This window comes from Gossypium hirsutum, chromosome A13 (assembly GCF_007990345.1).
Source record: "Gossypium hirsutum isolate 1008001.06 chromosome A13, Gossypium_hirsutum_v2.1, whole genome shotgun sequence".
Classification (NCBI taxonomy): domain Eukaryota; kingdom Viridiplantae; phylum Streptophyta; class Magnoliopsida; order Malvales; family Malvaceae; genus Gossypium; species Gossypium hirsutum.
The window spans coordinates 32,793,808-32,821,118 of NC_053436.1; the positions used below are offsets into that span (position 1 = coordinate 32,793,808).

General features: G+C 30.5%; 4 protein-coding genes across 5 annotated transcripts; 3 read left to right on the forward strand and 1 right to left on the reverse strand.

The window, feature by feature from the left end:
* The first annotated feature begins 8,845 nt into the window (after positions 1 to 8,845).
* Positions 8,846 to 12,447, forward strand: LOC107893863 (xylan glycosyltransferase MUCI21). Its single transcript, XM_016819003.2, has 3 exons — positions 8,846 to 8,966; positions 9,069 to 9,250; positions 11,030 to 12,447. Exons 2-3 carry the CDS (start codon positions 9,073 to 9,075, stop codon positions 12,277 to 12,279), a joined length of 1,428 nt encoding a protein of 475 aa, XP_016674492.1. The 5' UTR covers positions 8,846 to 8,966; positions 9,069 to 9,072; the 3' UTR covers positions 12,280 to 12,447.
* Positions 12,448 to 15,691: 3,244 nt separating this feature from the next.
* Positions 15,692 to 19,330, forward strand: LOC107893865 (chorismate mutase 3, chloroplastic). 2 transcript variants are annotated; one of them, XM_016819005.2, is made up of 7 exons: positions 15,692 to 15,963; positions 16,618 to 16,846; positions 16,931 to 17,017; positions 17,769 to 17,841; positions 18,098 to 18,177; positions 18,503 to 18,595; positions 18,709 to 19,330. In XM_016819005.2, exons 1-7 carry the CDS (start codon positions 15,785 to 15,787, stop codon positions 18,949 to 18,951), a joined length of 984 nt encoding a protein of 327 aa, XP_016674494.1. In that variant the 5' UTR covers positions 15,692 to 15,784; the 3' UTR covers positions 18,952 to 19,330. The 2 variants fall into 2 exon arrangements, with proteins under 2 accessions (XP_016674494.1, XP_016674495.1); XM_016819006.2 differs by lacking the exon at positions 17,769 to 17,841 and having other exon boundaries at positions 18,034 to 18,177.
* A 78-nt stretch (positions 19,331 to 19,408) lies between these two features.
* Positions 19,409 to 21,963, forward strand: LOC107893866 (uncharacterized protein At5g01610). Its single transcript, XM_016819007.2, has 3 exons — positions 19,409 to 20,044; positions 20,787 to 20,841; positions 21,422 to 21,963. Exons 1-3 carry the CDS (start codon positions 19,943 to 19,945, stop codon positions 21,799 to 21,801), a joined length of 537 nt encoding a protein of 178 aa, XP_016674496.1. The 5' UTR covers positions 19,409 to 19,942; the 3' UTR covers positions 21,802 to 21,963.
* A 669-nt stretch (positions 21,964 to 22,632) lies between these two features.
* LOC107893864 (protein RETARDED ROOT GROWTH, mitochondrial) lies at positions 22,633 to 26,314 on the reverse strand. Its single transcript, XM_016819004.2, has 7 exons — positions 25,869 to 26,314; positions 25,648 to 25,759; positions 25,071 to 25,230; positions 24,511 to 24,659; positions 24,195 to 24,346; positions 23,510 to 23,624; positions 22,633 to 22,984 (listed from the first exon to the last, which is right to left on the reverse strand). The coding sequence occupies exons 1-7, from the start codon at positions 26,153 to 26,155 to the stop codon at positions 22,844 to 22,846; spliced, it is 1,116 nt and encodes a 371-aa protein (XP_016674493.1). The 5' UTR covers positions 26,156 to 26,314; the 3' UTR covers positions 22,633 to 22,843.
* Between the last annotated feature and the right edge of the window lie 997 nt (positions 26,315 to 27,311).

A 27,311-nucleotide genomic window follows, 5' to 3' on the forward strand; every position in this document is an offset into this window, starting at 1 on the left:
ATTTAATCACTATTTCTTTAATTAGCAAGTTTTTCACCTTTTTCAATTTAGTCCTTTTTATTTAATTAACTATCCAAACGTTAAAATTTTCTAACAAAAATTTAATACTAACTCAATTACACTCTATAAATATTTATAAAAATATTTACGGCTCGATTTATGAAATTGAGGTCTCGATACCTCGTTTTCAAAACCACTTTACTTAATAAATCCTTTTTGAACACAAATCACCAATTCAAAATTCGTTCTAAAATCATATTTGACTCTTAAATAATAAATAATAAAATTTTTGAACTCACTCATCAGATTTAGTGGTCTCAAACCACTATTTCCGACACCAATGAAAATTGGGTTGTTATAGATGATCTTCGTTGCTTGGTTTCTTATGTTTTGCTCATAATCCACGTTTTAAAAGTGAAAAGTTTGTTAGTCGAAGTTGAAAGTGTTTTTTTTTGTATCTTTTTGGCAAAAAGGGTTGATATTTATATGATCTAGATTTTAATATGTTTCTTGTGTCTCGTGATGTGAAATTTTTTGACAATATTTTTCCTTATTTGGATGAGAATGCAGTAACTATTAGAGCCTGACAATGTTGCCTTCCTTTATGGGAGTGTAGACACAATTTTTGATATATATTTTGGTGAGCAAGAGGTGTTGCAACTTGTGGAAGTTCTTCCACTTGCTACTCTGCAGCCTGTGAGTTTGCCACTTATGAGTACTCCGACACCTGTGGTATCTTCTTCTTCCTCTAATGACACGGTGGTACAGGGGGCTTTGGTTAATGATGCGCCTAAATTGGGACGAGGGCATAGAGAGAAATTGCCCTTTGTAAAGCTTAGAGATTTTTTTACTCATACCATCATAAAGAAAAGTCTATGCTTAGAGATTTTTTTACTCATACCATCATAAAGAAAAGTCTATCTCTCATCTTACCTACTTCAGAGCCTTCCTTAGGTATTCCATTTCCTATAGCATATTATGTTAATTGTGACAAATTTACTGTGAAACACAAAAATTTCCTTGCAGCTATTACTGTAGGGGTCAAGCCATAATCTTTTAAAGAGGCTGTGAATGATGCAGGATGGCATAATTTTATGCAAAATGAGCTTTGTGCTTTGGAGGATAATGACCAGTGGTCTATGGAAACACTTCTTCCTAGAAAGAAAACATTGGGAAGTAAGTGGGTGTACAAGATTAAATATAATCCTGATGGAAGTATTGAGAAACTTAAAGCTCATCTTGTTGTTTTCGTAATCACCAGGTAAAAAATATTGAATATAATGAAACTTTTGCACATGTGGTGAAAATGGTGACTTTTCGTGTTTTCTTAGCTATTGCAGGTTCAAAAATTTGGGAGTTAATCATGTGTATGTCCATAATGCCTTCTTGCATGGTGATCTTAGTGAAAAAGCTTACATAAATCTTCCTCTAGGTTTTACTCCTGATAAGTCTGAAATGGTTTTTTATTTACGCAAGTCTTTGTATAGATTGAAACATGCTTCTCGGTGTTAGTTTGTGAAGCTTGTTACTGCACTAAGAGGGTATGGATTTCTTCAATTATATTATGATCATTTTTTCTTTACATATACTAAGGGATCTATAAACATTAATGTGTTAGTTTATGTTGATGATTTTCTTATTTCTGGAACGACTCTGCTGGTTTGAAAATTTTTAAAGGGTATTTCAGTTCTTGCTTCCATATGAAGGATCTTGGCATTTTGAAATAATTTTTGGGGATAGAGGTATCTCGTAACTCTTTAGGTTTATTTCTTTGTCAAAATAAATATGCACTCGATATTATACTAGAGGTGGGTCTTTTAGGAGCAAAGCCCCCTTAGGATCACTAATAGAGCAAAATTATAAATTAGAGCATGCTACAGGGGCAATTTTGTCTAATCCTGATTCGTACAGGCAGTTAATAGGTCATTTGGTTTATTTGGCAGTGACCAGACCTGATGTGGCATACTCGGTTCATATCTTATCCCAATTTATGCATGAGCCAAGCTAGGAGCATTGGGGAGCGACTCTACATGTTGTCTGGTACTTGAAAGGCTCTCCTAGCTAAGGAATTCTTTTGAAAGCTAATAGTTATTTGTCCTTGAAATGGTGTTGTGGTTTAGATTGGGCTACTTGTCCACTAACTCGATGTTTGCTTACTAGCTAGCTTGTTTTTCTCGGACAATCTCCTATTTTCTGGAAAATTAAGAAACAATATATTATTTCCCATCTGCTGAGGATGAGTATAAGTCTATGGATTCCCTCACTTGTGAGCTCAAGTGGTTGAAGGTTTTGCTATTGAGCTTAGGTATTCATCATCCTAAAACAATTCTTTTATTTTGTGATAGTTAAGTTGTGTTGCATATTGCATAAAATCTCGTATTTCACGAGCGTACTAAACATATTGAAGAGAATTGTCACTTTGCTAGGTATGCAATCTAGGATGGGTTAATTTACTTATGTTCCGCCCTCCATTCAATTGGCTGACATTTTTATAAAGGCGCTTGGTAAATCACAATTTGAATATCTTCTAAGCAAGTTGGGTATTTATGATATCTGCATGCTCCAACTTGAGGGGCTGTTAGGATATTATTATTGTATATTATCGTTTAGTAGTTTGATTCCTAATGGGATATTATATGATATTATCTCTTAGCAATTTGATTCCTAATGGGATATTATCTTTTAGGAATTTGATTCCTACGTAACTACTACTGTACAGATATATATACCCTTGAGGTCTATCAATAAAATTTAAGAGATTACCCTATTCTTGTCACTTAACCACTGAATCACTATTACTAGACTTGAGGGAATAGAGGTGAATTAGAATTCTGCAAAAGCACTCAAGCGGTGAACCAAATAAGTGAATTACTGTAGCGCATTTAATAGTGATAGAATGACTTTTATTTCGTCCAACCAAAAATGTTGTTAGAGTCTAAATATTTTCAAAGACTTTCAAAATATTTAAAAACATGTTCTAAATGTGTTTCAATTTGTATCAAATGTTTTTGAGTTAATACGAAAGTGCTTCAATATGTTTAAAATATTTTTAAGGTATTCTTGTAGCTAAATATCGATACTAGGGTCCACATATTGATACATTACATACATTGCATGTCAGTAGCTTCAAAATCAAATTGAGAGGCAATGTATCAGTACATACCTTGTAGATATTGATACTCAGTCTAAATGCATCGATACATGCAAGCATGTATTGATAACCTAGGTGTCATATCGATTAGTAATAGTTGCATTTCATAGTAAGTGTTGATAACCTCTTTGTGGGTATCAATATTTGGTTTATAGGGCCACTTTTCCAGCATGAAATTAATGCTTGCAACAGCTCTAATTCATTCATAACGACTAAATTTCATTTCATTGATATAAATACAAGTAAAAAACACAAGAAGACACAAAAAAGCTAATACAAGCTAAAAGGTTAGGAGAAAAGCCTCCAAATTTTTAATTCTTCATTTTCTCTTGTACATATCTCTTGGAACTTATTGAAATATTTTTGGTTATTCTTATTTCATTGTACTAGTGAGCTTAACCTTGCAAACACTCAACTATTAGAGGTTGATCATTGATTTGCTCATTTTCTCTTTGTAATTAAAGAGTGTGTTTAAGGTTTTTGGGTAGAAAACCTTGAGATAATTGAGAGGTTTCTCTTTGAGCCTTTATAAGAGCTATAAGGTTTTAGTTGAGCTATAAAAATTAAGGCTAATGTTTTATCTAAGCATTGTGATAAAAATAGAGATTGTAAAGGTTATATCTTACCCATGAAAGGTATCAATTCAATAAAATTGAATTGGTAAAATATTTTATTAAGGTATACTAATATAGTGGAGGTAGACAATTGAGATCAAACCACTACAAATCGATTCATGTATGCGTTTCTTCCATTTGTTTTTAATTTAGAAAAGTTTGTAGAAGTTTTCAAAATTTCAATTCAACCTATTTTTGTATTTTTTAGCCTAATAATAATCTAGGCCCCTACTTTTATTTTAAGAAATTTAGCCCCTCTACTTTTTTCAAATTTAAAAATGTAAGTTTATTTTTCAATACTATTAAAATTTCTTTGTTAAATTCAAGTTCATTGCAAAAAGGTCATTTTTTATTACATGGCTATCAAATGAGTTTTTTTATTTATTTCAAAATGACGCACTAATAAATTAACAAAATAATTTTAACAATATTAACAATTGAACTTGAATTTTAAAATCTAAAAAGTATAAGAACTAAATTCTTTAAAATAAAAATAAAGAGACTAAATTTAAATTGTATAAAATATATATATGCTCAGAGCATATTTCAATTAAAAATATTTATAAATAAAAAATTTAACAATATTATTTTAATATTTTTTAATAAAAAACTTATTTGTTGTGAATAATTTTTTTTAAAAAAACTAAAGGTGGTTATCTCATGTGACTTTCAAAATATTTTTTCTCAATATTTTTTTAATTACAGTGTGTGTTGAGTTAATTTGTCACGTCAAATTAACTCGCTTTTTTAACAATGATATAGATATGCATATTATTGAGATTCAATTTAGTTGATCCATTCAATTTTTTTAATAAAATGACATTCAATCAATTTAAAGTTCTATTTTTATGGCAATTTATAATTTTATTTATCAATAAAAAATTAATTATAATATTTGTTATATATATTTTTTTAATTGAGAGGGAGAAATGAGATTGATAAACTCTTATACCTGAAATATAATGCTTCATTAGATTTATTTTTAAATTCTTAAATACAAACTTTCTTTTAAAAAAAAAAGATAATATAAGAGAGTTTGGGTTTTTCTTTTTCTTTTTACATAAAGGTAAAGAGTTGGATTTGAATGTAGTGAAACTTTCAATTTTTAATTTATTTAGACTCAATAATATGGGGAATATGGTCCCCAAATTGATGTGGCCATATCTTTTGTTTGCACAAATTGTCATTAATAGGCAAATTTATTGTTTCTTATTAAAGATGTGGTGATATTTTTATTATGCTTTGATAACATGAACATGGGTTTAATCACACAAAATTTGTCCAATTGTTGAGATCTCAGCCCCCTAATAAAAGAAAAAGTCACAACCATGAATGATGTGATTTATCATTGGTAAATAGAGGCATCAAGATAAACCCCTTCTCAAAATTCCATGTCTGAAAAAGGTGTAGCCATGTTAAGAGGTTTATAACAAGAGGAAATGGAATTTTATATATATCATCCCCAATGTGTCCTACCCTGAAAAAATTCTTTCGACTGTTATTTTCGATTTTGTATTAATTCAGTTAATTTTTTTATTGTTAGAATTTTATTGAATCGATAAGTTGAATTAGTAATTCATTCGGTATCATAAAATTGAAGAAGAGTTGAGTTAGTAAAAGATAAATTGAATCGTTAAAAAAAATCAATTAAAATATTTAATTTTGTTATTATAGTTTCTAAAATAAATGTTTACGTTCCTATTATAATTTTTTATTTTTAAAAATTTTCATGATTGAATCAGATTAAATGAGAATCGATAATTTGACAATTTCGATTACTGATTTAAATCTTATAACACTTATCGACATTAATATTATTTGTGGGATGTGCCTTGCATTTATCGAACGTTTTGCAGGCACTTATCAAAGACAAACACATGGCATTACGACGAAGAGATATGTGATGTTGTGATAATGCAACGAGCAAGGGGTGATGTCACAACAAGGGCCGCTGGGACTCGAGAGGAGGCAAAGATCTCTTGAGGCAGGAGCAGGGGCGATGTCATGATGAGGAGAGTCATGATGTCGCGACGATATCTCACCTAATGTAGCCACATTTTAGACTCCAAGCATGACTTTTTCTCCCAAGTTGAACTCTGATTATTTCAGAGATATTTTAATATGATTAGAACTCTAATCTAAACCTATTTAAAAGGGTCATTATATCTATATTTTGTGACACCAATCAACTAGGGCTTTTCTTTGAGGGCAATAAGATGTAGTCACATATGGTGTTTTGGTGTTACCTAAGTTAGGATTTTATTTTCAAGATTTGGGTATTACGTTTAGTACATTTAAGTTTATTTTTTTCATATTATATTCTTATTTAGTGAAAAGACAATACCTCCTTTTATCGTGGTTTTTCCCTCTTTGAAAGCTTTCCACGTAAAATATTCGTGTTCATTCCTCTTCATTTTTATTATCTTGTTGTTTATATCCCAACATTGTTCTAAACTTTTAAAAGCTACGGATTTCAAGCAAATTTAAATATTCATTAAATTTGTTGGTAAAACAATGATTCAAATTCAAACTATCCCCGAAAAAAACAAGCATACTAATGAACCACAACTTAAAATTATTAGACATCCATTATTAAGTAAGAATAAGGTTAAGTATAATAATATAAAATATTATAATTATTTACAAACTTAAATTTTTTTTGTCACAATAAAAGAATAATTTTAATGATGTAAAATTGAATTGAATGGACTGTCCAAATCATTTCAATTGAAAATTAGAGATTTATTCCATACGATGCTATACAAAGAATAACGTGTTACTTCAATTCACATAAAACCCAAGAAAATGAAAAATACCCCTTTTCTTTTTTTATAATATTATCACAATAAAAAAAATCACAATATTTTAAGTCTCTAACTAAAGGTTTAATTAGGGGCGAATAAAATTCGATTTGACTCAAAAAAATTAAATTTCAAGTTAAATGAATCGAGTTGTTTCAGCCAACTTGAATTTTTTTCGAATTTCGAGTTCGTATCAAGTTTGATTTTTGAACTCGAATAATTTGAATAAACTGAATATCAAACTATAATATTTTATATTTTTACCCAAAACTCTCAAACCTCTTTACTTTTCATCCAAAACTTTTACTCCTTCCCACTTTTCCCCCAAAATTTTTACTCTCCTCTCATCCCATCCCCTTCTACCGCAAACCCATCCCCCCTCCCCCAAATTTTTTTGAATATTCCCCCCTCCCAATTTTACTCTCTCATTTACTTTCCCCCAAAATTTTACTCTTTCAACCCCCAAAACTTTTTTTATTTTTTCCCTAAACTTTTACTTCTCACCCTTTACCCTCAAATCAAAAATTAAAATCATCTAACAAAATCTCTAACCCTAAACAATAATAATTTTATTTATATCTACTATTTATATTATTAAATTAAATTTCACATTTTGTACTATTTATATTATTGAATTGTTTAATCATATTGAACATTTATAAATTTTTGTTAAAATTGAATTATTGATGATGCCATAAAATATTCGTGTTAAATTTTTATGTTGGTATTAATTTGACATTTTATCTTTAAGATAACTTTTATTAAAAAATCACAATTTTTACATTTAATATATGTTTTAATTTCAAATTGCATAGTAACAAGAATAAGAAGATATTGAAACAATTAAGTAAGCAAAGAAACTAATTAGTATATAAAATATTAATAAATAAATTATGAGGGGATGAAAGTTAATAACAAATTTGATTACGGTATGTGACAGTAATTACAAGGATCAAAATTTTTTTTTTAATTTAACTCGAATAAATATATTCGATTCGATTCGAATTTCATCTCACTGGACTTGATTCGAGAAAATTTCAAATCGAGTTAAGATGATAAAATAGGATTCGTTAACTCAATTAACTCACAATTTTTTCATTCGATTCGATGAAATGCTCACCCCTAAGTTTAATAACTATTCTAAAGTAAGTGTGTTACATTGATTTTAATTTAAGTGTTGTATTTTTACTTTTAACTAGATTATTAATGTAATAATATAAGAAAAAAATTCATTTAACATTTACGTTCTGACATAAAATAAATAAAGAATAATTATTATAAAAGTTAAATATGTAATTAAAATGATAAGTAAAAACAATCACAAAAAGTAAAATCAGTTCAAAATAAGGGGAAAATTTTCTCTCTTTGTAAATGATTAAAAATTACAATTTATAATTAGATTGTAGCTAAATAATAATTAAAATATATGAAAAAATTTAATACGTAACATTACATGACTAAGTTAGGCCATGAAAATTGAAAGCATCCCATTATGATGTGACCTTACTATAAAAGAAATGTAATAAATTATAGTTATTCTATGTTAGACAAAAGGTGAAAAAATTGGGTTTTCGACTGGCCAACTTGGTGTCTTGGTCATTTTCAACACATTGAAAATTGGAGGCAATCAACCAATAGTGGACATTCATATTTGGCTTCATTTTCTATCTAGTAGTTTTGCCACAAAAGTCTTTATCTTAGGTTCTTCATAGATGATTGCTTTTGAGATACTGTCAAATAGCCCATAGTTGTATAAAAAAAAATGAAAAATGCAGTTGAATGGATATTGCCCAATTGATAAGTATATGGGCTTGTAAGAAGGTCAATTGAAAATGTTGGGTTGTTTATAAATGCATACTTACATCTTACCTAATTAAAACATCCAATCTTGTTTTTTAATACAGTCCCTAAATTTAATTAATTTTAATATTATTCTTTATAAATAAACTTCACAAGACAAGGGATGCATGGGAAAATAAATGGGAAAGCCCATTACCAGAGACATACTAATCACTAACAAAATTTCAAACTGAATTAAAATATCATTCATCAAAATCCATTAATATTTATTAAATATTAATTTCTTTATTGTCCAATCATAATAGAGGAAATATATATATGTATATACTATATATACTCATAATTGAATGAGTGTGTGGCATGGCATAATAAATAATATATAAATTCAAACCAATCAAATAATTAAAAAAAAAAAAAAAAGGTAGGTAACTAAGTCCAAAATCGATTGGCTTATTTAAGATTCCCTCCCTTCATCATAAAACAAGTTCCCAAATACAAAACATTGATTACTTCTTAAATGAAGTTTCAACATCAATCTCCTCTTCACTAAACCCAAATCATTTCTTCCATTCTTTCATTTATTTTCAAACACTAACATAGGTACAGTTTTCTTCACGACTTATGTGTGTGTATGTATATATATATATAGGTTATATATTTTTATGGCATTGCATTGAAAGGAATTTGCCCCTTTTTGGTTAGGGCGATGAAGAAGATACTTGGGAGCTCGAGAGCCGCCATTGCGACCACCCTTTTTTGTTTACTGTTGTTGTGGTTTCATACGATGAGCCTCAGCATGTCGTCGATTTCCAGGATAAACAACATAATTGCAGCCACGTCGTTGTCCTGGTCCTCCTCCACCTACACCTTCAACAATGATCAAGGTACCATAAAATTAGAACTTCATAATCCTTTTTGTCTGTCTTGTTTAGGAATGGAAATGAGATATCCGAGACATTCAAGTTTGATTCAAAAAATAATTTAAATTCAATTTGGTTAGTCTTGAATCGAGCAAGCTAAATTCGAATATTTTAATACTCAATTCATAAAAAAAAAAATGTAACTGCCAACTGAGTCTCCATTATGCTATTGCAATATTTTTGAATATGTGCAGTTAAAGCATATAATATTTTTCACTTTAGATATTGGGATTGTAAATAGTTGAAGAATGATATTGTTTTTATATTAAATTACTATTTTACACTTGTAGAAAGAATTTGATTGTGTTTGAATTTAGGGATGGAGAAGTTTAAAAGTTGCAGGAAGAAAATATATATTAATAAGAAATTATTACTTAACCTTTTAAAAATACATATGGAAAGAAGCGCGAGTAATAGATGATATAACCAAAGCTGAAGTGTAGGAGTTCAAATTTGGTTTAAACCAAGTTGAAGGTTAGATAATGAAATTTAACCGAGTTTATCACTATTCAATGCCTGGCTGGATTGCCATTTCTAGTTCTACCAACCATATCCTTTGACCTCATCACCTCTTTGCATTGCATTAATATATGCCCTGTTTGTTGGGATACTTAATTAGTTTGGTTCTATATCACTAACAACTGCCCACATCAATGTGGAAACATACATTTATATTACACTCATTCATCAAGTATTTATAACAAATTAAATTCATGCACTTATTATTTAATAAATTAACATTTAAAATGTATTTTTATTTAATAAAAATATATAAATAAAATATAATGTTATATTTTATTACTTTTTTAAACAGTAAAATGCATTATTCAACCATAGGCATGTTCATGGGTTAGATTAGTTACTCAAGTCCAAAAGTCCACTAAAAATTTGAGTTGATTTACACAAAAATATTAGGTTCGAAAAATAGATTTTAAGCAAAAAAAAAAATAGGCATCGCTTAAAATATGGGTTAGAATCGGGCTCAAACATTCAAGGCCCGAGCCTGGTCCGTTTTTAAGTTAATAACGTTTTATGTTATGTTATTTTTATATATTATGTAATTTATAACACAAAAATTAAATCTAGAGTAGTATATAATATTAGTATGATGTAAACATTAAAAATTGTTAAGGTGACTATATATAAAATTTTAATAAAAAATTATTAAATATCAAATTAAAAATAATATAAATATATATTTTAAAATTTTTAAAAATAATATGGACAGACTTAAAATAGATTTGGATTAATTATTTACAAATATGGGTGAGTTTAGCAAATTTATAAGTTAATATTTCAGAATGGACCAAACTTGAGTAAATATAAAGTATGTTAATATCGTGCATAGGCTCAACCCATAACACTTTTATTTGGGTGGATTGGAACTAATCCAAACTTAAAATTTTTTAAAATCAATCTATAATATGATTTAACCCATCTCATGATTAACCCTAGTATGAATTTTACTAGAATAATTTGAGCCCGGAAGTTTTCAAATTTACAAGAACAAAAAGTTTCAACCTTGGGTAAATTTGTAATTTAATTAATTTTCCAACTCTTTGTTAAGATATTATATTTGATTTGGTCTAAAATTTCAATAAAAAAATATGTAGTTGGCATGTAGTTGTTAAAGAATATTTTCTGTTACTAATAAAATATCATTGGCCAACATTTTTGCATTTTACTAATACAAATTATTTTTTTATTTGTATTATTCATCAACTCTTTATTCCTTTGCAACAGAGACACGCGTTCAAATACCAACTGTGGCAAGTCAGCAGAACAACCGACTTCTTACACGTGGCGAGCTTCCAATGAGTAACCAAATCAGCTGCAACCGTACCTGTCTTCGCTATGATCTCTGCACAATAGACGGCTCAACTGTCTTGGACCCCACAACCTCTACATTCTTTACCATGGACCCCACGAGCCCCGTCCACGTGGAGAAAATCAGGCCTTACCCAAGAAAATACGAAGACTATATTATGGGCCAAATCAAAGAGCTTAATCTAGTATCGGGCCCATCAAGCCCACAATGCACGATCCGGCACGAGGCTCCGGCCATTGTATTCAGTGCGGGAGGGCACACTGGAAACTTATTCCATGCTTTCAATGATGGATTGATCCCCCTCTTCATCACCGCTAGTTCCTTCTACCCTGACGGTGATTTCATCATCGTGGTCTCGGAGTTCCATGATTGGTGGCAAAGTAAGTATGCAGAAATACTTAAGGTTCTTAGCAAACACCCGATTGTTGCCCTCGAAAAGGATAATGCCACTCACTGTTTTCCTTCAGCCACTCTAGGGCTCATAGCACATGGTTTCATGACTATAGACCCAACGTTAATCCCAACCTCAAAAACACTGATGCATTTCCGGGATCTCATAGAAAAAGCCTATACCCAAAATCCTATTCTACCCTCTCCTCCCCTTGATCCAAAACCCGAACGCCGGCCACGCCTCGTTTTAACATGTCGAGGCAACGATGTGTCATCACGAAGGATACTAAATCAAGATGAAGTGATTCAAGTAATGAAAGAAATAGGGTTCGACGTTATCGTGTTCCAACCAAACCGTTACACATCCCTTAGCGAGGCATATGCAATGTTGAATTCAAGTCACGTGATGGTTGGAGTGCACGGCGCGGCCCTCACGCATGCATTGTTCCTTCGGCCAAGGTCAGTGTTCATGCAAGTGGTACCGATCGGGACTGAATGGGCAACAGATGCGTTTTACGGGAGAATAGCTAAAGGGTTAAATGTGAATTACTTAGAATATAAAATAAGGGTCGAAGAAAGTAGCTTAATGGAAAAGTATGGGAAAGATAATGTGTTGTTAAAAGATCCATCAGCAGTTCAAAAGAAAGGGTGGCCAACTGAGATAATGGACATTTATTTGAAGCAACAAAATGTGAAGCTTGATTTGGTAAGGTTTAGAAAAAGCTTGAAGAGTGCTTATTTAATGGCAAAGAAGTTTATGCATAAGGAAAGATAGTTCATTCTTTTATCATAGAGATCCAATATATTATAGGAAAACACCATTTGTGTTTATAAGCAAAGTTTGTATTTTCATCTCAATTTGTGTTAATTTTGCGTTCATTAACGACAGCTGGTATATGCTTCCATTTTTATTTTGAAATTTTACGTACTTTTTTTTTTGAAATTTTTATAATTATAAATTATTTTTTGAATTTTTAAGATTAGAACCAAATTGACAAAAAATATAAACATTGAAGGAGAAATTTGTTGAACTTTTTAGAATAGGACCAAATTGACATATTGTGTAAATTGTTGAGGGCTAAAACTATTATAATACCAATCAAAATTTGAGTTGTTTACCCTATGTATTATTATTGAATTATTGATACGAGCAAGGATGGGTTTTTATTTTTTTGGTTAAAATGTATAATTATAAAATTAGTCCCTTTTTAATTTTAATAATTCAATTTTATTCTTTTAATCTCTTTGCTGAATAGTTGAATTTAGTTCTTTTTAACCTCATTATCAACCCACAAATTTTCTAAATTATATAAAGTTTAATTAAAATATTGTATTGTATTGAAGGAATTTAAATATATAGTTGTTCAAATTCATCTAATTATATATTCAAATTCATTCTAAATTTAACTTTAAAATTATTTTTGTTAATTATTAATTGTTTTGAATTTTTTTAATTTTAGTAAATATTTTTATAAATTTTAATAATGTTTTAAAACTTTATAATTCTTTAAAAAAATAATTCTTTTATAATTTAAAAGAAAAAACTAAGTTTGAACCTAGACACTATTCAAGTTGATTCCAATTTTTATTTTTGCCATGGCAATTGTTATGATGCTATCACATCATCAACAGTCCATGCCAGTATTATTTACAGCCACGTCAGTAAGAAAACAGTAAAAGATGATTAAAGGGGTTTTTAAAATGAAATTTACTTTTTTTAAAAGTGTAAAAAATTACGAGAGTTTAATTATTATTTTTTGAAATAATTTGAAGGTTATCTAATTTTTTTTTTCAAAAAAAATATGTTAATTCAATATATTTTAAAATTTTAATTCTAATAAAAAGAAAATTAGTAAAAAAATCTAGAAGTGTAAAAGTTAACCTAAGAGAAACTAAAATAATTGAACTGCTGTGTATAAAAGGAAAACATTTACTTTAAAAAAAAAAAAGGGAAAGTATTTATTAAGGGCTTCTTCTTTTTAATTATTAACAAAATATTAAATTTCAATGGCGGTGGCTTTATTTTATTAGATTAATTATTATAATATGCTCAATTATGAGATTTAACTTGTATACTTTAATTTTTAACATTTCAATATTTATAATATAATTAGTTAGTCTAAATATTTTATTATAACTATATATAAGCCTTCTTTTATATAACAAGTGACCACTTTTTTTAATATAAAAATAGTCAAATTTCAATTTCAAATCATATATTATGCTCAAATTTTAGATTTGCTATTTATATTTCAATTTTTTATTATAACAACGCTTGTACTGCCTTTAGTTAATCTGAATACTTTATTTTAATTAAAATGATTATATGAATTTTAAGAATTGTTAATACCGTTAAAATTCTCTATTAGATTTAAGTTCGTTACAATGTCATTTTTTGCCACATGGCTACCAACTGAGAATTCTTTTTTAAAAAATAGAAAGTCAAACGAGCAAATTTAATAGAAAAATTATAAGGTGTTAACAACTAGACCTGGAGTTTTAAATTTAAAAAAGTAAAGAGAAAAAATTCTTGAAAATAAAAACATGAGGACTAAATTCCAAATATACAAAGAATATAAAAACTTTAAACATGCTTTTAACCTTTAAATTTTAACTATATAATTTAACCCAAAAATAATTAATCCATCACAAAGTGTGGGTCAAGAACCATCCTATTAATAATAAAACTTCACTAATTCAAAAGTAAGTGAAATTTAATTAATAGATTTGAATGTTATGAAGAAGAAGAAGCAGAAGCAGAAGCAGAAGCAGAAGCAGAAGCAGAAGCGATATTTAATCTCTCAACTTGATTTTTTTTTTTTACATGAGTCCCATAACTTGGCAATTTGTTCATTTGTCCCAAAGGCGACAGGTAAGCAAGGGCGTTGCCTCCTTAGAAATGGGAAAATTTCTCTTTAATCCCTCAAAAATTTTTAAAATTTAAGTTCATATATGGTAAATTATACTTTGACTCTTAAGAATAATAAAATTATGATATAGTCCTTTATAAAAAAACAATAAAATTATAAACTAAGACAATGAAAATAATTATATTTTAGTTCTCATAAAGCTTATAATTTAACTTTGGCCCCAAAAAATTTCTAGCTTCGCCGTACTTGATCACAAAACTTAGATTTTGTTAAGATGGTTTGACATGGCTTTATGAGATTTTGTCACAACAATACCTATTTTTTTTAAAAAAATTATATAAATGTCAAGAACTAAAAAAATAAAATAAAACATAAAGAATTAAAAAAAAAACTAGGTGATGATGTGACACAATTTCAGAATGCCGTATCAAACATTAACAAAATTCAAGTTCAGTGACTAAAGTGAAGGAAAAACTACCAAGTTCTTGGACTAATGTGAACAAAAAAAAGTTCAAGGACTACTATAGAAATGTTACTAAGCTTAGGGACTAAATGTTAATTTATCCCCAAAACAAATATTAGTTGATTTATCCCAAAAACAATATTAGTTGATTTATCCCAAAAAAACAATACTAATTGTAAATGGACCAAGAAAAATTACTAAGTTTAAGGGTTAAATGTTATTTTTCCTGAATAATAATATCATTTGTAAATTTATCCAAATCAAATGACACCAAAAACGTGGACGTAAAATTATATATATAGTGTTAAATTATAATTTTGATCCTTAAACTTGAAGTTAATTCCTAAATTTTAATTTGATATAATTTAATTTAATTAATTTAACATCAAATCGAATTACACCAAAAATAGGACCGAAAGTAAAATATATATGTCAAATTATCATTTTGATTCCTACTAAAATTAAAATTTAATCTTTATACGTTAAATTAACATAATTTAATCTTTTTATTTTTATAATGCCATTAATTAATATAAAATTTCGGGCCATTAAGTTTACATGTAAATTCTTTTATTGATTTAAGTTGTTTTGCTAGAATATTTTAAAACACATTTAAGCATTCGATTCATGTAAATTGTTGTTAAAAAATTTCACATTAGCATTGTATTGAAAATAATTAACGGTATTAACAATTTAACTAATTTTTAACAATATAAAAATATAAAGATTAAATTAAGTAAATTAAAAATACAATGACTAAATATAAAATTTTAGCATAATAAAAGGACTAAAACCAGAATTTGGCCATACATAAATAAAATATAAATAAAATAGCAGGTTTCTAGGCTTTAATTGCCCGAACGTGAAACGGGGAGTTGACACTTTCGTTACAAAAAATTGGAACCGTGAAAACCAGATTGTCAGCCTCTTTTTTCTCGTTTGTATCGATGGAGTCCAAGCTACTTGAGCTACCATTTTCTTCCATTTTCAACCAAAATGCTGCAAAATCTTCCACACCCATTTCTCATTTTACACCTAGAAATGCTTTCAAAGTTATGGGATCGAGTTTCGGTGCAAATGTTTATCGCTCTCTTGGAATTTCCCATTCTTCTTCTTCAAACATAAGGTCAGAACATCAAATCTATACGTGTTTTTTTTTTCTTTTGAAATCTGGGCACTTGTTTTTCTTTCTTGGGTATATGATTTTGTTCATTCGTTATGGAATTTGTTGATTAAGTTTAGCTAATGAGGAAGTGGTAAGTGGAGGGTGGATATTGTTGAAGGCAATGGTAAAGATCTTAAAAGGAGTCCATTTAAGCTTTATTATTATTATTATTATTATTTTGCTTAGGGAAGATGGAGATGAAAATTGCTTATTCCAAATGTTATGGAAAAATGAAATTTAAGGTGGTTTTTGAAACTTATTATTCGATCAAAAGATTTTTCCATCTTTTCCCCCTTTGTACCAAGCAAAGACTGCCCTTTGTCCGTTGAAATTTGTACTTTGAAGTTTGGGAAATCCATATGAACATATTGCATAAGGGAGAGCTTTGTGATTGTTCATTCCTTTTTGTTGCATTCAGTGCTTGATTAAGTTAAAAGTAATTTTTTTTTGTTATATTGAAAATAAATCCTAAAATTTATGGTTTAGAATTACTTTATTTGTTTGTTTGTATATCAATTAGAGATAAGACGAGGTAAATTTAGCTGAAGATAGTAAAATTTTCTTTGGGATACTATGGTTACTTGTAATGCATATGCTTGTATTATTTTCATACAGATTTTCAAAGAAGCCAAGGGTGGATGAGAGTGAGAACCTTACTCTCAACAGTATAAGACAGTCCTTAATTCGACAAGAAGATAGCATAATATGTAGCCTTTTGGAGAGAGCTCAGTACTGTTATAACCCAGACACATATAACCAAGATGCATTCTCCATGGATGGATTTCATGGGTCTTTGTCTTTGGTTGAGTTCATGGTTTGGGAAACCGAAAGGCTCCATGCTCAGGTAGTGTTCTCTATGTGGAGAAGATGTTAGGTAAACAGATTAAATCATGTGTACAACATTCTGATGATTTTTCTATGTGAATAGGTTGGCAGATATAAAAGCCCTGATGAACACCCTTTCTTCCCATCATATCTATCCGAGCCAATGCTTCCACCTTTGCAATATCCAAAGGTCAGACTTTTAGATGTTAACATATGAATAATTGGAAGTGACTCATGATTTCTTAATCAGTAATGATCCTACTTTATAATATTTAGGCTTCATGGTCCTACTTTTAAGGTGTGGGCATGCTTAAAGTATGTAAAACAACAAAAGAAAAAAAGCCAAAGTTTGATTTTCCATGATAGCCAACCATATGACTTGAAACTTTAGTTTGATAGGTTCATGTTAACACTAATATTTAACATATAATTAATTGGAAGCGACTCTTGTTTCTTTTTCATCAATGATCTACTCTTAAGCTGTGGGTATGCTTAAAGTTATGTAAAACAATAAACAAATGCCAAAGTTTGATATTCCATGATAGTCAACCATATGACCTAAAACTTTAGTTTGATAGGTTCCGGTTAACACTTATATTTCATCCTTGCACTTCCCATCTCTTGTGATCCTACTAAGTTTTGCAAGCCGTTACATAACCAGCCTTGCATTTACAATATGCTGTAATTTATTTTAACATGACTGGGTTACTGGAATTCACAATTTGGTTCATAAGAAGTAAACGCTTCATAAAAGTTAGCATTATGGATTTGGTAAACTACGGCCAACGATATAGTATTGTGCATCAAACATTTTATCTAGCAAAATCAGCAACACATGTTTCCCATGAGCATGCTAATTATACAGGAAATTCTGCTCTGTATACACTGTTAATTGTGCATCATAGTTTAGAACTTGATGAGAAGTAATGTTTTTGTTTCAGTTCAATGTTTCATCACCTAATGCCAGCATATCGTGCCTCACTAAATCCTCGACTGATATCATCACTTTGATGAGTATTTCCATTCATAACTTTTGCCTAAGCTTGAATTACACTATTAAACTAGTCCTACATTAAAAATCTTAACTGATTCAACATACTGAGCTGCCATTGGATCTTTTAAATATCTTGATACCTTATTGACTGTCAAGGTTGTGTTGCAGGACATATCCGTTAACCATTGGGCATTTCTTTTGTTTGATACTAGGTTTTGCATCACTGTGCTGCTTCAATTAACATAAACAATAAGGTTTGGAATATGTATTTTGCAGAGCTTCTACCAAGATTGGTAAAAGCTGGAGATGATGGTAATTGTGGGTCTACTGCTGTATGCGATACAATGTGCTTGCAGGTATGCCTTATAAGCTATTGTTCCTTTCATCAATTCTTAGCTGCTCTTATCTGGATTTAAATCGTGAATCATTGTTCATCGATAACATTCAAACAGTAGAGAAGATGGGATATTTTATTGTAACCTCCTTTCTCTTTCCTCTTAGGGAGGGTGGAATAGTTTAGAATTTCCTTTAGTTTTCATCATAAGTCTCCTTTGTTTACTTTGTTCCTATTATAATTTTAGCCCCTTTTATTTCCTCCCAGGGAGGCTTCTATTTATCTTTACATGTTAAAGGAATTTTGTTTTGGAAACCTTGGTTATTTTTCAACTTTTCCCCTTACAGGCACTTTCAAAAAGAATTCACTATGGAAAATTTGTAGCAGAGGCGAAATTTCGAGAATCACCTAAAACTTATGAGGATGCCATTAGAGCAAAAGTGAAGTTCCTTTCACATTTATCCTACTTCATCCTTTTTGTTTAGGCTGCTTCATATTCATAATTAACAGATTTCCTTCCTTTCCTCTTTGCCTTCGGAACATCACCTAACAGGACCGGTCTCGATTGATGGAGTTGCTAACATACGAAACAGTGGAAACAGCAGTGAAAAAGAGAGTAGATATGAAAACGAAAACATATGGTCAAGAGCTAAACTTTCAACTGAATGGTGTTGCAGCAGTTCCAGATCCTGTGTACAAAATCGAGCCAAGTTTAGTAGCTGATCTCTACGGAGATTGGATCATGCCCTTAACAAAGGAAGTTCAAGTTGAATACTTGTTGCGACGGTTGGACTAATGTAAAGTTTCCCTCACAACTGACCAAGGGAAGGGGAAACCAAAGGGTGTATGAACATCACTACCTTTTACATGTTAAACTACAGAATTTCAGTTTTCTAATTTATAGCACAACTTTCCAAATACCCAGTAATGTTCTTCATCAAGAAGGCAAAGGGTTCGAATACGGAAAAAGAACTCGTCCCTCCTATGTGATCATCTAACAGCAATGTGAGCTTCAAGCTTGTGTTAGTAATACATTCATTTGAGTTCAGGAAGGGCAGCTTCTCTTTTTTGTAAACTCATTTTAGTTTGATTTACGTAGTGTTTAAAACTTTCTTCTAAAACAATGGTTGTCATTGTCAACTTTTGAGCTGGAAAATGAATGAATCTTGATCCTACCATGTGCAGCTCTCATGTTTTAATCATAGCTTAATTATATTATAATATTAGAGCACAATTATTAAGCTTCTTGCACATAAAAAAGAGTAAAATTGGAAAACTTTTATAATCTTCTGTCAATCACAATGTCATCTTTCCTTTTTCCTTTCCAATTTTCAACCTTCTTAGCTGCTGAGAAGTGACTGAAGTAGTGACTTTGAAGTCTTCGTGTTCCACAAAATAAATTCATTTAAGGACAGTTCTGTAATTTTCAATAGATTATCTCCAGAAATAGAAAAAATATCTTTTTAAAAAAAATGGGATAATTGGTACAAATTAACAGAAAAATTTTCAAATAGCAGAAAATCTGGAAAAAGACAACAGAATAGCACTGTCACCGTCATTTTTCAAATGACATAAACACCCTTGACAAAAATTTAAATGGTCGAGAATCCCAACCCACAAGACAGCCGCTTTTTTGTTTCATCTTCTTCAATGTACAGCTAGCATGTGAATATTTGTCTGTTGCTTTTGGGATTTGTTCCTTCATCTTTAGCTTTTCTTTCTTTTAACTCACTGAGCAAAAGAGGGAAAGCTTTGCTCTTTTGGTGAGAGGCAGAGACAAGGAGAAAATGGAGAAAGCATTAACTAAAGTTGGGAGCTTGAAAGTTGGTGGGTTATGGATCTCAAAGAAAGCTAAGGAAGAGTTCTCAAACATCACTGAAGATCTGACTGTAAGTAAAGTTCTCTTCTTTTTTGGGTTTTTTTTTTTGGCTTTTTTCTTCTTTGTATTAGTATTTTGGTTTATGGATTTTATAATGTGGGTTGATATAAGGATAACCTTTTGATAGTAAATGGAATTGTTAGGTAATGCAAGATCTGTGGGGTTTTACTTTTAAGCAAAAAAGTACTGATTTCAGAGATGGGGTTATGAACAAAACATAAACATATTTGTAAAAAAATAAAATGTTTGGCTGAGATGAAAATGTATTTTTGTGATAAGATTTATGTGTAGGACATTCATTTCTTCATTTCAGATGATAAAGATTGCATTTTGTCTTGGAAGATAGTATTGCAAGTGATTTGATTTTTGCTCAATTTCTTGTACTTCTGTGTGGGATTCCCCCTGATTTCAAATTATCATATATGTTTGTCTTAGACATGTGGAAACATTTCAAATTTATTCTAGAGTTTTAGGACAAAGGTTTGGTTCAACAATGGATGTTTTTAAGTATCGTCCTTTCATTGCATTAGCATTACTGTAGTTATCTAGTACCAAAAGACCACCTTAGACCTGATGTTTAAATTAGTTTTATCTTATCAGTATATAGTTGGGAAAAGCCATCACTGAGTTGAACTTTTAAAGAAGAGTACTAATGCTAATAGACATTGAAACATGATTTCGAATGTCCATTTGTATATTTATAGTTCATGCTCCTTTACCTTTCAGTTTCTCTGAAATGTTAATTTCTGCAGACTTTCTCAAACACCGTTGAAGAGAAGGCAAAATGGGTTTTCAACAAACTGAAAGGTAAAGAATTATTTTATATGCGTACTCATTTTTTGATTGTATCAGTCAGCGTGACGAAGCATAGACTGAGTAGCGAGTAAGTGCGTATTTTTCAGTTAAGGAGAGTGGCAGATACTTACTTTTTTGTGGTCTTCAAATGCTTTGCAATGCCTAATATTTCTGGCTCCTACCTTGCTTCATTAAAGGAGACTCCAAGCATGAGTCCTTCCCTCCCGTTCAGCTATTATAAGGAAAAAAAAGAAAGGGTTTGCCGTCGAAAATCACCATATCTTGAAATTTTCAGTTCCTAACCCTTTCATGAACACTGATATGAGAAATATGAACAAATCTAGTGTGATAGTCAACTATCAAATAGTTGCATTATCTCCACTCTTGTGATGTTCAGTTTGTGGTTAAAATCCTCCTCTGGCTTGCTTCAGCTCCTTGTTCTTCGATATGAAAAAGAAATTTCTATCAGTGGTCTTTCTTTTGCATGATGTGTTATTGATTGAATATTTCGTTCAAGAACAATATTATGCATGACTTTGTTCTGCTTGCTTTCCTGAATATATTGCACGAAATAACTAGTTCTTTCCTACAGGAAAGCCAACGAAAAGCTTGCCGGATCTCCTTCGAGAGTACAACTTACCGCCAGGCCTCTTTCCCCAGAATGTTATCTGTTACGAATTTGATGAAACCAAGGCGAAGCTGATTGTTTACATGTCCTCTCCGTGTGAGGTCAGCTTCAAGGATTCCTCGGTCATAAGATACGCAACGCGTGTGAAGGGGATTCTCCTTCGGGGAAAGCTGACAGGCATCGAGGGAATGAAGACAAAGGTCCTAGTTTGGGTTAAAGTGACAAGTGTGGCAGTTGAAGGCTATAAATCAGACAAGGTGTGGTTTACTGCTGGAGTTAAGAAGTCAAGGCCAAAAGATGCTTATGAAACACCCAGGGATGCTGTTAGAGTTGAAGAATTTTGAGCACATATTATTCATCACTGCTTATTTATTTGGAGGGGGTATAGGCACAACTATTATATTTATAATTTTGGGTTTACTGCTTAAATAGCTTTGGATGGTTTACCAGTAATGTTTCAAAGGACTCCTTTTTCATTTTGCTTAAAACGAAACCAATTTCATTCATCTAGTCCCTGCTCAAACAAGTTGGCTGTTATTTCTAACTGCTCAAATTATAGTTATAGTCCTTTTACTATGATTTAGTTTCTTTAATCTGACATAATTTGAGTTAACATGGATTCTTCTTTAAAAAAATATAGTAATATTTAGCCTCTAAACTTGGTTGTTTTTTTTTTAATACCTTAATCCTTGAACTCTTTTTAGTCCACATCAATCTTAGAATTTGACAAGTTTTTTTCAATTTAGCCCTTGAACTTAATTACATTATAGTATGATTACATAACACTATTAAGATTATAACATGTCACTCAAAATTTAAAAAAAAAATTTAAAAATTCATTATAAGATTTTCTATAATTTTTTTTAAAAATTTCAAAGTGCCACATCATTATACCTCAACAAAATCCAACTTCAAAGACCTAATTAAAAAAAACCTATGAAATTCCGAATCTAAGGCGAACCAAAATTTAAGGACGAAGTTAGAAAAAGTTACCAAATTCAGAAACCAAAATGTTAATTTATCCCAAAAAGAAAACACATTTAAGCATTTTAATGACATTAATCTCAAATTTTAGCATAGTATAGGGACCAAAATCATAATTTGACCTTTCTGTTTCTCATATTTGAAGACCTAAAACGGATACATGGAAAGGGTTTTCACCACGGATGTCCCCATTGCCAGTAAAAGCTGCTATGGCTTCAATAATTCAATAGCTATAAGCTTTGATTTCTGATACATAAAAACTTGGTTGCCTATTGCCTACTGATAAATGAATTTATTTTAAATGATTGATGTGCCAAATTAGCGGAGAAAGAATACATGTTAAATATGAATTCAACGTTTGATCTTTTGCTACTATGATAAATTTGCCCATACCTCACAAAATCAAAAAGAAACTCCGGTTGATTCGAGGACAATCTCGTATATTGCTATTATATTCTCGATAGCCAACAAGAAAATGATACACCATTCCAAGAGATCCGACCGTCTATTTTGGATAACTTCCTGAAGGAAATGAATATTGTGCTGCAATAAACAAAATAAAAAGCTTCAGTTTAGACTCCTAAAGATTGTTACATATAGGGAAGAAAATGCACCATCATTTCACCACACAAGACTATCACATGTAATGCAATAACCGCTAAATCACAGTGGCAATCAGTTCCAAAACTTTAATATATGAAAAATTATTATGAAAACAAAAGCTTCGAGGTCACACAAAGCTCTAGACTGATAGTTGTGAGGGAGCCGTTCCTTTGAGCACTTCAGCCTATTGAATAAATTATAATTCCTTACTTTTTTTATTATTAAGAATATATTATAATTCAGCATCTAAACCCTTAAATATTTCGGTTTATCTAACTTTGAATCCAAAGAAAATTCAGTTGTTTTCTCAGTCATACTGATACATTTTGTTTCCTGGTGAACAATCAAGTTTCTTTATCTATATGCCTATAACTTATAACCCATCATTTCTTAGTATGAAAAATATTCTCTTTGAAATTCAACTGGAACTGAATTACTATGAGTGTTATCGTAACACATGGTTACCTCTACAAATTTTAGCTTGAAATCTAGATTCCCAAAGCGTTGTGTCACCTCATACTCCTCCCGAAGGTACTCATATATTTGAGCATACTTTGCTTCTCTCCAAGCAATTTCTGATCTGGACAATGAGAAGAATCACAAAAATATCGAATATCAGGTGCTCACAAATCTAACTCATGCATCTAATGCTCAGTCATTCAATGTTTAACAAGAAATGGAAGTTGCCTGTATTCATTTCATTATTCATGCGTATTCACCTTGTTGAAATCATGCAATAAAGGTTCTCTCAGAAACTTTTTTATAAATAAAAAGATATATAACCAACATTCGAGATCCTTCGTAAAAACAGTTGAATGATCAAGGATAAACAATCCACAAATATCTCCTTTGTGTTCCCACCACCTTTCTGAAGGAGAAAAGAAAAGGGAAGGAGAGGGGAAAAAACTGGGAAATAGTTCGCATAAACATAGACACCTAATAAAACAATCAACTTAGTAGCTAGATTTCTCACATCACCGTTTAATGACTGCAAAGCAAATTCAGTGCAATGATTCATCTAAAACATTAAATAAAATAACAAAGAAAAGAAACAGAGAGCAAAATCCCGACTTGGAATGTAAAGTATAGAAAATATCTTGTCACACCATAAAGCATTGTGTAAAACAAGTACTGGTGCCAGAGGTCTTACCTCTCAAAAAGACCAACTTTAAGAATTACATCAGCCAAATTTGAATTAGCTTTTCCAACAAGTTTAATGAGCTTTGTCCTATCCATTGTGAAAGTTCCCGTCTTTTCCATTGCACGATTTATATTGGCAAACTCTTCAACCATACCATCAACCTGAGGTACGTGTAGAGAGACTATATTCAGGTCCCCATAGAAAATAACTTGCAGTATCACAGCTTTTAAAGCCTTGAATTTGGAACAAGCAGTATTGTAGTCAAAATTTAAATAAATACCTTCTTTCCTGCCTATAAATGCTTCATGCAAATTAATTAAAATACCTGTGAAACAAAATAATCCAATGCTATGCTTTGACCAAGAACACTTCCAATAATGCGGATACTATCAGTGTCCAAAGTTTTGACAACAATGTAGTCTGGTCCTCCCTGCATATCCTTAGCCAAGAGTGGCTGCTCTTTTACACAGTAATCTAATCCAAAAGATCAAACAGACATCATATTAGTTTGTGGTCAGCGTGCAAACTACAGGATAATCTAAATCCATAACCCTAGTTGTGAGAAAAGTTATATAGCGCAGAAAGAGGACAAATCCCTTATATACGAACGCAGTTTTTACTCAAAAATTTCATGTGGTTAGCTAGATTAGCATACAGTAGTAATATCCTATAGCAGATAGTTTAGGTGTCACTTGAGCAACTTGAACCAAAGTACTAAAAAATACGCCCAACAGTCCACCTTTTCTTTCGATAACACTAGCCTTGATTGTTTATGGACATGGGCAGCCATTGCTAATGATATAAATACAAGGGAAAGAAATTTCGAGGCATATAAAAATTTATATGATACAAAATGTAACCCCACACCCACAAAAAGGAATTTACCGTCTCTCCTCATTTCTGGACGCAATCCAGAAGCATGTCTCTGAACTATTTCGAGGTAGCTCTCAACTTCACGGTCCTCAATGTTAAACAAGACAGCAGAACCATACTGAAAAATGACCATGTAACGGCAGCTACTGACTTTGTCATTCATTCCAAGTGCCTAAACCATAGAGGTGTTAGAGAAAACAAGTTCAATCGAACAATAAAGACAAAGGGCATTCGCAGAATTGGCAGTTTAATACAAAAATAGTACAACTCAACATGTTACTCAACTCAAAACATTCTTAACATGTGCTTGACACTAAAGATAAACGGTAGCCCGAGGAATGAACTTAGGATGCTAAAATAAGAATCATAATCAAACTTATATCTCAACAAGGAAAAGAAATACTGTCATAAGCCTATACAATGAAAAGGAACTTCCTTATCAAATTCGACTTAATCATTGCTAGTGCTACAAACTGTTCCTTCTAATAATTTCCTCAAAGATCAAGAAAATGGTGCCCAGCAAAATTAACTAGGTACGAACAAGTTAAATTGAAGTTGAAGAACTAAATTAACTTGTTAAACATCTTACAGTAACACCTGGAGGGAAATCACAATATCTGAGAGCAATATAGTTTGATGAACGAGAAGAAGGAGGTACGATGTTGCTTAAATTCTCAGCTTGCATACTCTTCAAATCGATACTGCCAAAACCAAAACCAAATTGTAACAAGAAAAAAGGCAAACAATATATCAAAAATTAAAATACTATCTTTGAATCAAATTTGAAACATGGAATATCATAAAGCAAACCTGGTACAAAGGAAATAAGCTTTGATGGGAATCTTGCCAATTTCCTCTTCTTCTTCTTGTGAAACAAACCCATGATTTTGTTGGGAAAAACAAGGAGACCCATTTTCAGAATCGCTAGGATAAATGGGAAGTTGAGATAGGAGAGCTGAGAATGGTCTTGCAAGGAGAAAACAGAAAGCAGGGCTTGAAGAAAGGGATAGGAAAAGAGGTTTGGGAGGAAGAGAAGGGAAGGAGGTTTTGGTTAAGTGGGTGAAGAGAAGCGAAGCAGCTGCTCTCCATCTACCCATTCACTGGAAACACAAGGAGTGGGTTTTGTTATGCTTAGATAGATTGCATACAAAAGCTTTCTTCCACGATCGATTCATCGACTTTCTTTCATTTCTCTCCAACTGAATTTGTGGTGTCCGACCCCATACAATATTATTATTTATTGAGTTAATTGTATACTACAGCCTCAAACTATGAACCTCATTTTAAATTGGTCCCTAAACTTTAAATTATTCCAATTATATTACCAAATTATCAATATTACGCAATCAGATCCTTCATTATTAAAACTATTAATTTAACCCTTAAATGACACATTAAATCTAATGTAGCTAAATTTAAAATAAAAATTTTAAATAAAGAGAATGTTGTCGCATAACCTTTAAAAAGTAAAAAAAAAACCAAAAATAAAATAAAACTTATGTAAAAGTTTTGAAAATCTCAAAACTAATAATTTTAAATATTTATTTTTATAATATTTAATTTTCTTAAAATTTTTATTTAAATGATATCGCATAATAATTTTAGTAAGAAAAATATTTCAACAAAAACATTGAAAACATAAAAGAGAGAAGATCATAAAGATTATCAATTTAATATTGTAGTTTTATATTTTAGTTCCAAATTTCTATATCAATTTTAATAGTATTATGTATTAATTCAATTTTTAATGTTTTTTTTTGAAAATATATATGAAGTTGCTAATAGAGAAGTAATTTTTTTTATTCACAAAAGTGTTTTATTTGGGCAATTTATTAAAAAAAACCTTTTTATTTCGTTGTTTATTGAAATGGTCTGACTTTTTCATTATTTACAGGAAATGATCATTTTCCCCAAAAGCGTGTTCACGTCAGCGCGAAGTCAGGTACGTGTCAACAAAACACTTTGCCTTATTTTTTAGGGTTTAAAGTTTTTAGGGTTAGGGTTTTTGATTATTTTAGGGTTAGGGTTTTTGATTATTTTAGGATTAGGGTTTTAGTGGTTTAGGGTTTTAGTGTTTTTAAAGGTAAAATTAATTTAATTAGAGTTGAGGATTAATTAATTAAATTAACTATGAAAATAAAAAAATCAATTAAATTAGGGTTTAGGGTTTTTTAGAGTTAGGGTTTTTTTTATCATTTTAGGGTTTAGGATTTTAGTGATTTAGAGTTTTAGTATTTTTTAAGGGAAAAATTA